General features: G+C 48.5%; 1 protein-coding gene across 2 annotated transcripts in view; it reads right to left on the bottom strand.

The window, feature by feature from the left end:
• PPP2R1A (protein phosphatase 2 scaffold subunit Aalpha) overlaps positions 1 to 13331 on the bottom strand; it is a 39729-nt gene that overhangs the window by 13001 nt on the left and 13397 nt on the right. For both annotated transcript variants that reach the window (XM_038527958.1, XM_038527959.1), the window contains exons 2-8: positions 13017 to 13107; positions 8582 to 8682; positions 4234 to 4466; positions 3158 to 3305; positions 2881 to 3036; positions 311 to 425; positions 132 to 202 (exon numbers count right to left, since the gene is read on the bottom strand). In XM_038527958.1, the coding sequence (XP_038383886.1) occupies positions 132 to 202; positions 311 to 425; positions 2881 to 3036; positions 3158 to 3305; positions 4234 to 4466; positions 8582 to 8682; positions 13017 to 13107 (915 nt within the window). The remainder of the gene's footprint in view (positions 1 to 131; positions 203 to 310; positions 426 to 2880; positions 3037 to 3157; positions 3306 to 4233; positions 4467 to 8581; positions 8683 to 13016; positions 13108 to 13331) is intronic.

The raw sequence follows: 13331 nt of genomic DNA on the forward strand, positions 1-13331 counted from the left end.
CCAACCCAAGACTGCCCAGTCCTAGAAGGCTGGGGATTGTCTGCCTCTGAATGTCCACAAAGCCCAATGTCCACCCCTTCTCTTCAGCAGGCTAAAATCTCCCCTATTCCTCCTACCAATCTCCCCATTACCTTGATGCAGGGTAAGATCTGGGTCATGATCACATTCTCCCGACAGTCAGCAGAGAGATTTTCACAGAATTCTGTGGGAGGGGGAAGGGAGGCAGAGGCAGGTGAGACCTGATGTCCTGGTTCTGCCTCAAACCCCTTGGACACCCCCCATTTGCTATGTTCTGGTTGCCAGCACCAACCTTTGACCTTGTGGGAGGCTGCGGCCCTCACCTCAGCCTCACAGTCTTTCATTAGGTTCTGGAAGGCGGGCACCAGGTCTGTCTTGGTGATCTCAGGCCCCACAGCTTTCTGGAGCTGCAGACAGAAAGCAGGGAGAGTGAGAGGGCTGGGCAGGTACTCTGGGTGAATGAGACCAGAATCAAAGTTAAAGGCACCAGAACTGGGGGTAAGAAGAACACAGCCCTTGGAATCACTGCTGAAATATACTCCTAGCACCATGGGGTGAGCTTGAGTGAGACTCCAAGCCGCTCTGAGCCCGTTTCTTCAAAAGCAAAATGAGGGCCATGACAGTACCTACTGCATAGTGGTGCTGTCTGCATTAAAAATAACAATAGGTCTCCTTACTGCTCAAGCTCTTTGGAATAGCGTTTTCTATTATCTGATCCAAAAACGTTCTAGTGATATAATGGCTCTTCCTTTTTTTTTTTGTAATTTATTAATTTTAATATTAAACATTCATTTTAATTTATATTCTTCTATATTTTTCAAATTGGTTACCAAACCACATATTACTCATGTCATATAATTAAACGCATCAAGTTTGATGGGGGAAGGCATGCCAGGGAAGGCACCTGTGTTCTGCTTCAAAGTTGGCTCCTGAAGACTTAGTAGGAAGCAGGACAGCTCATGACTAAGACGACAAGGAACAGAAACCCTGATGGGCCCAACGCTACCTGGGGCAAATGTTGCCCGTTAGACACTCAACAGACATTTACTAAGTGTCTCCTGGGCACCAGACATTGCTTAAATCTAAAATCCTTGCCTTTGTTGAGCTTTTATCTAAAACCCAATGTAGGGCAGCCCGGGTGGCTCAGCGGTTTAGTGCTGCCTTCAGCCCAGGGTGTGATCCTGGGGACCCGGGATCGAGTCCCATGTCGGGCTCCCTGTATGGAGCCTGCTTCTTCCTCTGCCTGTGTCTCTGCCTCTCTCTCTCTCTCTGTCACTCATAAATATATAAATAAAATCTTTTAAAAAATAAAATAAAATGAAACCCAATGTAATCCCGTTCATGCTGTCCAGAAGCCAAGGATGGAAGAATTGTCTTTAACCATGGTACTGAGCCTCCTGGGAACAGTTTCACAGGAACATCAATGGTCCCAGGAAATGTCATCCTGAGGCTCTGAGTCCTTCCAGCGAACATGATGGAAATAAGCACACTTATGGGAACATGGAGCCACAGGGTGGAGTGGCTCCCATGGCTCAAACCCCGAGCTTCTCTCCAGCTTTCTCTCACACGGGGACCTTAAGAGGAAGCCCTGGTGTGTGCTCTCTCTCACACTGGCTTTGGACTCCCAGGACCCCACACACATGCCGTCCTTTTGCTGGAACACAGTCCTACCCCAGCTCTCACCCATCTGTCTTCTAAAACTAGCTGTAGCACCATCTCCTCTTCTCAATGCCCCATGCAGGTTTGTCAGATTGGCACTGACAGTTTCCATCTAGCTCTGTGGACCTTCCCCTTCAGGCTACCTGCTCTGTGGAGGCTAGGAATGTGCTGAATCCACTGAATCCCCAGCACTCATAAAAGGGCCGGTGATCAATAAACATGATGACAGGATACGCAAACTTGGGTCTCTGTGGAAAGAGCACTGTCTTGGGACCTTGTCCCTGTCCTGTCTGCCTGGTGATGTCACTCTGACCAAAGTTTTGAGCTGTGCAACAGGCTGAACTACTGAGCCTCCAAAATTGGTATATTACAGTCCTAACCCCTCAGTACCTTAGAAAGTGACTGTATTTGAAGACTGGATTTTGAAAGAAGTAATTTAGGTGGCCCTAACCCAAAATAATTGGAATTCTTATAAGAGGGGGAAGGTTAGGACACAGGTGTGGCACAGAGGGGAGACCATGTGAAGATGCAGGAAAAGAACATCTACAAGCCAAGGAAATAAGTCTTGGAGGGGCACCTGGGTAGCTCAGTCGGTTAAGTGCTGGAGTACTGGTTTTGGCCCAGGTCATGATCTCAGGGTCCTGGGATTGAGCCCCTTGGTGGGCTCTGTGCTCAGTGTGGAGTCTGCTTGTCCTCTCCCTCTGCTCCCCTGACCCTGCGCTCTCAATAAATAAATTAATTAATTAATTAATTTAAAAGGGAGATCTTGCCTGGAAAAACCATCCCAGCTGACGTTTTAATTTCAAACTTCTAGCCTCCAGAACAGCAAGGGAACAAAGTACCATCCAGTCTGTGGTACTTTGTTATGGCAGCCCCCAAAACTAACACAGGCCAGGTCTTTTCTTTTGTAAAAGGAGCTGTTCGATTATGATGAAAGCACACACATACTACCATTCTCTGCTCCCAGAGCTCTCCACAGAACAACCTGGCCTCAGAATCCTTCCCTACACAGCATTTTAGGTTGCCACTATTACTCAACAAGCATGGGCATTATGAAGTGAGACCCAGCCAGATGATCAGAGATCTTATTGCTCAAACATCTGATAATCTGTTTAACTAAGACCCCAGCTCCTATGTGTGGCACCATCCCTACCCCTCTGAGGGCCTCAGTTTCCCGATTTGTGAGTTGTTAACAATCCTCACTTCTGTGAACTTGTCGGCCACCATGTATCGGACACGCCATGACTTGTCCTCAGCAGCCTGGCGAAGGGTGGGCATCACCAGGGCTTCCAGATCTTCCTGGGGCAGTAGCTGGGCGATGTTCACACATGCCTCCACTGCCAACAGTCGCACTGAGTCCTAGGGAGAGGATCAGAGCAGGGTTAGGACACCAGAGGCCCATTAGCTCTGGGACTCCCTCTTAGATACAGGGTCTACCAGGGGAAGGGGATGGAGTAGGCGGCTGGGGAGCAGAACCCACCTGCTCGTCAGAGGCCAGGTTGGAAAACATGGGGATGATCTCACTCTTGACATTGTCCAGTTCCAGCACCTTGGCAAATTCCCCCAGTTTGGAGGCTGCGGCCCGCCGCACCATGGGGGTGTCATCTGAGCACAGGTTCCGGAAGTACCTAGGAGTTGGAAGTGGGACTCAGGAGGAGGAATGCCTAGGATCCCACAGCAGCATGGAGAGGCAGTGAGGAGAAAGCACAGACTAATCATGCAAGTCTGGCTTTGCCTGAGTGACCATGGTCAAGCAACAAGCTCTCTTAAGTCTTCCCAGGCCTATAAAAAGCTAATGGTGATTGTTCCCACCGCACAAGGTCATGATGATATTTAAATGAGATAACGTGTATAAAAGCAGATCTATACATTGTTAGGCCCAGTGAATGGCAGGTGCTGACCCTATAAAGTTGTTGAGCTAAGATGTTGGTCAGGAGTCCCTCAAAGGTTTTAATTTTACTTTTCAGGAGTGTGGGGGAATGCATGCATGCACATACGCATGCAGATCTCTAAGCACATGTGGGCAGCTTTAAGCCAATATTCTGTCCTGTGTAAGAGCTCAGGGCCTTGGCTTTCAGCTCAACAGTCTGTGGAGTTGGTGAGTAAAAACAGTGCAGAGTGGGGGGAACACGTACTAATGGGAAGTTTTAAACCATTAAGTTTTTTAATTTTCATTCACTGTTCCTGGAGGTGAGCCTTACATACAAGGAATTCTCTGGGGTATCAAGCCTAAGGGCAAGAGGGTGGAGCAAGCAGCCAAACTTCACCAGTGTATCTGTGCAGGTTCTGGACCAGCGGCAGGTCTAAGATGGTAACGTCACAGGGTGGGGTGCTTTTATGGGCCAGAGTCTGTTCTAAGCACTTTATATGTGGTAATTCTTGTAAATCCTCACAATGCCCAAAGGGAGAAAGGAGCTATCATTTCTTCATTTCCTAAATGGACAAGAGGCTGTGTCTGGATCAGCCCTGGGCACACAGGCTCTCTAAGGCACGGGTGTGGGAGTGGGGGCAGAGCCTGAGAGAAGGGGTCCAAGCTGAGGGGAGGCTGAGACTCACTGTCGAAGTTCTGCCTTGACGGCACTGGACACGCGGGGGTAGCAAACAGAGAAGAGGCCACAAGCCGAGGTGCGGGAGGTGAACCAGTCGCCACCCGCCAGCCGCTTCACCAGTGGCACGAAGTGGGCCTCGAGGTCAGAGGGTGAGTGCTCATGCGAGATGGCCCGCAAGGACTCCACTGCCTTGTCCCGCACCACCGTCTCCTCCACCGTGGCCAGCGACTCCAGGGGTGGCTGCAGCACATAGTACAAGGTCACAGCAGGTCTCCTCCCCACTACCCCAGCCTTGACCCCCACCCCCATGCCCTTTATAGCTCATCTCTTCTGAGAAACCTTCTGTGACCTCTCCATCCCAGCCTTCACCCAGCAGGCCTTCCTGAAGAGCCCTAACAAAGAACATCACAAAGAGGTCCTTGAAGGAGCTTCACTGGGGGCCATGAACCTCACAATTATACACATCGCTTTCTGAGCAGAAGGCCACAGCTGTCATTAGTTGCTCACAGTGCACAAATTGTGGATACTGACTGGAACATCTCTTTGCGAGATGTTCTAAGCAGGGTCACTGTGTCACACAACTTGGGATGGGGGAGGGGACAACGCTGGCTCTGTGAAGCAGGTCCCATGACAGTCTTCATTTTACAGAAGTGGAAGCTGAGGCAGATAAGTTCAGTAACTTGCCCACGCTAGCGCTAGCTCCAAGCCAGGATCCAAACCAGGCCACCTAGCTCTTGAGCTTGCAAAGGGTTGAAAGCATGGCTGTGGCTTCTGAGAGGTGACTGCCCCCAGGAGCTCACGTGACTTAGGAACCTGGGGCTCGGACTGCAAGGCCTTGAGGAGTTGTGCTCCTATAGGGACATCGGACTGGCTTATCACTACGTCCCCAGAGCCCAGCAGAGCTCCTCAGGCAGGGCGGGAACTCAACCATTAGACTGTAAAAAGAGAGTCTTAAGTGATTCCAGTCTGTTCAAATGAAAGTGTGAAAGTCTGCAGTCTGAAGTCCAGTATGGCCTGACATGTGCAGAAGGCTGGAAATCATACCTGGAAATGGCTCCAGGGCCCAGGCAGGCAACAAAATGGAGCAAGGAGCAAAGGTGGTGGGTGGGGACAATGGAAAGAGGCAGAAACTGTGGCAACTAGCCTCAGGAGGACAGCTGCTTCCCAGCTCCCTCAGCTGCCACCACAGGAAAACACAGCTGGTAAAAGCAAATTGTTTTCCAAAAGCAGCCAAAAGGGCCAGTTGTGTATATGCCAAAAATCTCATTTAACATGTGCTACACCATGAACACTGAAGCCATTATGCTGCTTGAAATAAGGCAGTCAGAAATGGTCACTCGTTGTAGGATTTATTTATATGTAGATCCTAAAGTTACCATATTCATAGACACATAAAGTAGAATGGCAGGCCCCAGGGGCAAGGGAGAAGAAAATATGGGAAATTACTGGTTGATGGGGACAATTTCAGTTTAGGAAGAGGTTAGGTGGCGGTGATGGTTGCACCACAATGTGAATATACCTAATGCCACAAAACTACACTTAAAACTGGCTAAATTTGTATATTTAACCACAATAAAAATAAACCAAAAAAAAAAAATCTCATTTACAAAAGATTGACAATGATTCAAAAGGAAAATGTTAACACTAGGCCACCAAGTGTGTGGCCTCTGTCATAATACCATGCTATCATAGGGTTCCTGATTCTGGACTGGCTCATGGAGTATGGCCGAAGGTGGTGTCACTAGGCTACCATAGGAACTGTTCCTCCTCATTCTGGGGTTTTCTGCTTCCCAGGCTGGCATATGGGATGTGGGTACTCAATCAGTATGTGATGAGTGATTCTGGGTGGAGCTTAACCTGTTCCATTCAGAGAGAGTAACTGGTCATAATAGAGGCCTGGGGACCAAAGCCAAGCAGTGTTTAGGTCACATGATGGTGTCTGCCCTAGTGGGTTGCTATAGACTATGGTTCTCACAGCGAGGTCTGGACCACAACAGGATCACCCAGAAGACCAGGCTCAGCACAAATAAAAAAAATCAGTGTGGGGCCCAGAAAGATGCAGGTCTAGGAAACTTCAAGTACTGCTTTCCCACAATGAAAAGCTATACTGGGGGGCCTCTCTATGAAGGAGAGAGGGTAGAGTTCTCAAACCCAGAGAAGATACAGGGGAGGGGGGAGGTGTGAACCTCCTAAAATCACTGTACTTTTAGGAGAGGCTCTAGAGTTTTCATCAGATATTCAAAGGGATCCACAATTCCAAAAGGGTTAAAAGTTGTGGATACAGAATCAATCCTTGTGCTGTAGCTACATGGATCCCTATGAAATTAACTCCATTTCACCTCTACTGAGAACAAGGGCTGGGATTGGCTCTGACACACCTCTGGGTTCCCAAGGCCCATAGCTGGTACTCATGTTTGTGGAATGAACAAACTGCACAGTAGCCATTTTCCATTTCTCTTTGTCAAAATCCAGATCCACTGCCACCTCCTCCAGGAAGCCTTCACTGACAGCTCCCCCATCCCATCTGAAACAGGTGAAGGGCTTCCTCCAGGTTCTAAGGTCCCCCAGCTTCTCTCTTATCCAGCTCTAATCAGCCTGTAGAGCAACTGAGAGCCCCATGGGAGGGTAGTAGAAAGGAGCAGCAGTGGTTAAGAGGCAGGGGACTGGGTTCAAATCCTGACGGTCTCTTCTCAGCTCAGTCAATTCTCGTAAACCAGACCTTGAGCCTGTTTCCTCATCTGTGAACTGGGGCTGGTACGAGTATGTATATCACAGGGTCACTGAGGGACATGACAGGTGACTGTGTGGAAGGTACCTACAGGTACCAAGGAGCACTAGCATTCGGACCTGGGACCTGGCCTCTGGGTTTCCAGTGCTCCCTGGACCAGGGCCCTCAGGATGTGTCTGCCAGCTGTTGTGAACATCATGAACACCAGCCCCAGAGGCCTTGTGACTCTCCCTCAAAGTAAGTGTGGGATGACCCTGACCTTGTAAGGGAAGGACTCCAGGGTTCCAGTCCTGCTCCCCAGCAAGCCTGAGTCTTATACCACCTGAGGGCCCAAGGGACCCTTGTTAAAGCTACAGGATCAGCGTTTTCTGTTCCCAAGTCCTTTGAGGTGCTGCTGAAAGCCACAAATTCTCTCAGAAAAACTGATAAATGTTAGGGCTTGCAGAAAGTTTCATGGGACACACAGGACCCTTTTCAGGCTGGTCCCCAGACCTCATCATGTTCCTTGTGTTAAACAGCCCTAATCTGTGTAAAATGTAGGAAATGATCACATTTGCATACAATTGTCTACGTATACATACACATCAATTATACACGCACACACAGATGAAAGCTGACAGACTAGAATTTAATGACAATTATCCAATTTCTTCAGACCTAATACTGCTTGGAAGAAAAGTTACCATATCTGCTCAAACCCCAAATTCCTCCAATTTTAAGAAGTGCCATTATTTCACACAATGCAAGGAGGAAGAAGGCTGCTAATGAAAAGTGTTAAGGCATCATTAAGCGCAGATGTCAAATATAAAGCTGTATCTTTAGAAACCATGACATACAGAATTATTGGGGCAGGGGTGAGGGGAGGGAAGCAGGTTGTAGCAGTGGCCGCGGGCTCTGAGGAACAATGAAAACCAGGGGACTGGGAAAGCCCTGAGGCTTCTCCTTCCCAGATCACAGGACTGGACTCTTTCCCTGGTGACAATGGAATTCTCCTTTCTCTTCTCACAAATAGCAGTTACTATTAATATCTGACCCATCTTTGTGTCCCTAGCCATCACCAAGCACAGGGGTGCATAGGCAGGCACCTAGAATCCCAACTCTGCTACTGACTGTGAGGCCTTGACCAAGACACTTAACCTCTCAGATGCCCAGTGGCTCATCTACAAAATAGAAATGTCTCTACCCCAAAGGGTGGACATGACTTCAAAACATACAGCTTAATGACACTGGCAGCTAACACCTGATGGTACTTGCCATGTGCCAACGGCTTAAATTAATTTTTTGGGGGGGCTTAAATTAATTATAAAGATGTTTTAATGACTCCCATTTTACGGATGAGTAAAGTTTAACAGAGAGGTTAAGTAACTCTTACAAGTCACACAGCAAAGAAGTGGTAGTACTCAGATGGCTTCCACACCCAGAGCCCTATATGTACAGTGCCAGGTAGGGCCTGGCACTGGTCAGGCATACCCAGCTAACAGGAAGGTAAACAAGTACATCTTTGGTATTGCTATATGAATGCCACTACTAATCTGCTGGATTAAAGAGAATGTCCAAGGCTTGCCTGTTCCTTGAAGGTGACCCCCAAACGGGTGGGCAAGGGGACCTCCCTGCCTCCCAGACTCACCAGCAGGCAGTGGACGTACTCGGGGCCTCCCACCAGCGTGGTGAAGGTTCCCAGCTGTTCCGCCAGGGCCAAGAGGACCTCATCCTCATCGTAGATGGTATCTGGGGAACCAAGACAGACTCTGTTATAGCCCCACCCCAAAGCTGACCCAAGATTCTGGGTAACCCAAGCTGGGAGCAAGCAGGCTCCATTCTGTAAGCACTCAGTCTCTCCACCCTCTACTTGAGCTGGTACACAGATCGGAGATGCAGACTTGGGTCAGGAACAGAGCACCAAAGGCCGCCTTCTGCCCTTCACTAGGTGAGGGACACTGGGGGAGTGAAACCAGTCTGCAAACCCACTTCTGCACCTGCACGCACTTCTCTGAGGGAGAATTACAGAGGAGCACACAAAACCATGCATATAGGCACAGAGCCTGGTCAATGGGGGCTTTTCGCTTTGGTTCAGCTTCTTTCTTCAGCACTGCCCTCTATGCCAAGAATTAATTTTTCTCTTTAGCCTGAGAAATTCTCCATCCTTCTAGACTCAGTTCAGATTTCCTGACCAGACCAGAGCACATCCTTTCTCTACACTCCCCTCAACCCCAAGTCACCTTTATGAGAGTCCTTATATTTGGAGTCCAGGACTGGCTCTTCTCTGTACCCCAGTTTCTGCTAGAGATGAGCACAGTAGTTCAGTCCAGGTGTGCTAAAAGAACGGATGACTATGTAAAGACAGAGCTGCTGAGTCCTAATGCTCAACCCAAAGGCCTTTTTCAACTGCTGACCCATATGGCAGAAGATGCTTCCAGTAGGAACTGCTGACTGCTATGGCAGAAGACGCTAGCATCCCTGGCCTCTATGCTGGCATTTCAACTTTCTGAGATTAAGCCAAGCATACAGCAACCCAGCCAGGCATCCCAGGCCCCCCTGCAGCTGGAATGCCAAGTGACCATGCTCTGGTCAATGCTACTTCTATTCACACGTTCAAGCTCTGAGTCGCTTCCTCACCACCACCCTCTAAGCTCTTGGGGCTGTCATCATCTTCCTCATCTTGGGGTGGTTCTCTGCTCTCTCTTGGCTGAGTGTATGGCCATTCACTTCACCTGTGAGTCTGTTTTCTCACCCTACATCCCAACAGAGCTGTGTGAAACCAAAGTGAAGTGATGTTTTCTATGAGGAGCTCAGCATGGGGCCTGGCCCAAGTCAGTGCTTCAGAGAACACAGGCTAGCATGGCTCCAGGGCCACCAGGCCTGGGTCCTTCCTAGCCTCAGTTTCCCTGGCCCTCTCTATACATAGTTAACCTCACCTGGTATTCAACTCAGTATGCGGTCCAGACTCCTTGGTGAAGCCATGTTCCTGGAAAGCCAAATCGGAAGGAACTGCCAGCACTTTGTATTTTCATGGTCCCCACCTCTACAGAACAGCCTTCCCAGTCTCCCTGTTCTAGACTCAAAGGCTTAGGGCCACCTCCTCCCCACTGCTCTAAGGCTGACCTGTTGACCTTCCACTTCAGTATCACTCTGACGACCATCTCTTGCTGGGTCACTGTAACTGCTTCCTAACTGGTTTTTCTGCTTCTACCCTGGCCCCCAAACCACTCAGCCTCCTCCCAGAATCCTGAGTGATTCTTTAAATCATGACATTTCCCTACCCCAATCTTCCAATGGTTTCTGAGAAACATGAATTAAAATCTAGACTCCATATATCATGATCCCACATTATGTGGCCACTGTACTAATCTCCAATTCACATCTTCCCTCTAACACTCTGTCCATCCTGCTCCTGCCTCTCCCCGTACTTGGAACATTCTTCTCCTAAAGTCCTATAAAGTAGGTGCCATTCAGGTCACACCCCCAGGAAGATTTGCCCTGACCACTAGTAGGAATCTCTCTTACCGTTATTCCCACTTTCTCTCTCTAGCCTCAACACTACCTATTTCCCTGAAAAGGAGCTCCATGAAGACAAACTTTGATTTGTTCTCCATCTCACAGCACATAGTGGTGTGCATTAGATATTTATGAAATATGCAACAAATGGCCTACATCAAAGTATTTTTTTAACTGTACCATGTATCAGCTTAAATGAACCCAGATCTTTTAAATAGAAAAAATACTCTTTCTTGAACTTGAAGAAATGCCATGGCCACAACTAAAGGCAGGTATCAAGCCACTCTCCTCTGCCTCAGGGAACCTGCCTTCATATACCTTCCCAACAAAACCACAAGGTGTTTAAGACAAATCCAGGACTTCTGGGGATACTTTTCACCAGTGTTTGCCTAGGTACAGGTCTTTAAATGGCAAGTGACTTTTTAGCCACCAGCACACATAAGTGATTTGACTCACCTTGGAACGCATCCACATCTCACTATGGCCAAAAATTACCAACACTGGTTTCTAACACAGTGAGACATCAGGCAGTAATTTTCCCCTCATAACACTGTGAATGTTCCATAGGCCTGAGCTCAGAGAGGGCTTTCATCTTGTTCTATCTGAAACAGTAGCATCTTTTCTGAAAGATGCAATGTATCTATTGCTATTTTGAATATTTTGCAATGGGTAAAGCCAAAGCAAAGAAAATCTGCCATCACTTAAGGACAGCAGCCCAAAGAAATCTGTCTTGAAAAGTCACTAAATCTTAACAATGGAGGATTCCCATTTCACGTAAGAAATGAAGCACATCATAGCTGGGACAAAACCAGGCAGCCCAACCCCACAGTCTGTGTTCTCAGCCACTGACCCCAAGCTGGCTGCCTCTGCTATTTTTTTGCCCATCTCACCCTGCTGTGTGCACAGGAGGTTATTTTCTACATCTTGGCCACCCACCCTCCAGCAGCTATCTGCCTTCACCTACAGGATTAATCCCAGACTGCTGCCTGGCACTCAGGACTGGCAAACCCACCACCCTACCACCCACCTGTCCCTGTGCCTCTTCCCCATCCAATCACCATGTTCAATGTTGCCTCCATTTGTTGTTTACTCCTGCCAGTTCCCTCCCCAGCTGCCTTCCCCACTACTTCACTATAGAGGGACCAGCAGCACACACTGAGCATTTTCTACAGACCCAGCTCTGTGTGGAACACTTAATCCTCAGCAACCCTATAAACTAGGTCCTCCTCTACTTCTTGACAGATAAGGGACCTGTGAGGCTAGGGGAAATGGAGTAGCTTACACAGCTGTGTCCCACTAACTACTTTACCTACTTTATTACACTTCCTGTGCCCTAGCTATTCCACCTCAGCACTTGAGAGCTCCCACGTCTTGCCCAATTCACCCATGGAAGCCACCCGGTTTGGGTCACCTGCTCAGCGTCCCATGTATCCCCACTCCTCGTGTGGCATGCCCAAGCAGATAAGCCTGTGCTCCTCAGTCATTAGCCGTGTCACTGTGGGCAAGTCCCTGTACCTTTGCAGGCCTTCATGTCTCCACATGTCAAAAGAAGGAACAATGATCTCCGCTCCCTTCCTCCCCAGCATCTCCATTACACCCCAATGACAGGATCAGATAGGAGTCTCACTAGTGACTAAGACTTCAGCTGCAATTTCAACTACTATAAAGTAGTAATAGGAATAGTGGGAGCAGAGGATTTACTACTAACTGGTGGACTGGTGTGCATTAGATACTGTGCCAAGTGCTTTGCACACATCTTCAGTCAGGAGTGCATGGGGTAAGGCAGTCTAAATGCTAACACTTAGGAGCTCTTCCCATATGCTGAGCACCGTGTGAGCACTTTACATAGCATCTTATTTAATCTTCGTATCAGGTTGTTCTATTAAGCCTATCTCACACATGAAGAATCAGAGGCAGGCAGCTGTGAAATACCTCGTCCAAGGTCACAAAGCTAGAAAGTGGTGGAGCCTGGATTTGAACCAAGGTCACCAGGACCCTGAGTCATTAACCAGTGCTGTAAAGTCTGCAGCTAGCATGACTAGAGTCACCTCCTCACTGTAGGCAAATGCACTCCTTCACCTCTTCATCCTCAGTGTCCTACAACCTTCATCCTCAGTGTCTTCCCCACCTTAAGGAAACGTTGTGAAATTAACACAGGGAACAATGCTGATGTGCACTTACTGAGCACAGTAAGGACCATGAGCTAACCCAATCCTCAGGAGAGGGTTTAGAGCACCTCCTGGCACAAGGCAGGCAGAGGACAAACATCAGCAACTACTACCGTTACTTAATGCTCACATCAATGCTACATAGCACATGCATGTTTATCTGTACTTTATATGTAAACACTGTAAGGAACAGTTAGGTTAAGTAACTCACAAGATACCAGCTTCTGTTAGTGCTGTGATTCAAACCTGGCTCTATCTGCCTGCAGAACCCTTTCATCAATCCTGCCCCCACCCCACCATGCTTGGCACAGGGTGGATACTCACAATCTTAAATCCCCAACAGGAACCACCCTCCAGGTGTCCCCACTCCACTTGGGCCCCAGAAGTCCACCTCCTTACCTGTTAGAAAGGGCAGGAGCTCGCTGCGGGTCCTTTCCACCCCAAGGGCCAGGGCGATGGTGGACAGTTTCTTGATGCTGTTGAGACGAAGCTAATGAGAGAACAAGAAAAGCAGAGGAGTATGTTAGCAAGTCCAGACTTAGGGGTACGTGACAGCTCTGGATCCAGGCAGCTTCTGGAAGCCTCATGTGGGTAAGGATGTGGAAGAGTAACTTGGCACACGCCTACCAAGTGACAAGAGTCAATAAATTACAATGGTAGCAGCAGCCTCAGCAAAAGTACTTACTGAGTCTTACTGAGCAGACAACCACTCAG

The sequence above is a fragment of the Canis lupus genome, chromosome 1, assembly GCF_011100685.1.
Source record: "Canis lupus familiaris isolate Mischka breed German Shepherd chromosome 1, alternate assembly UU_Cfam_GSD_1.0, whole genome shotgun sequence".
Lineage (NCBI taxonomy): Eukaryota > Metazoa > Chordata > Mammalia > Carnivora > Canidae > Canis > Canis lupus.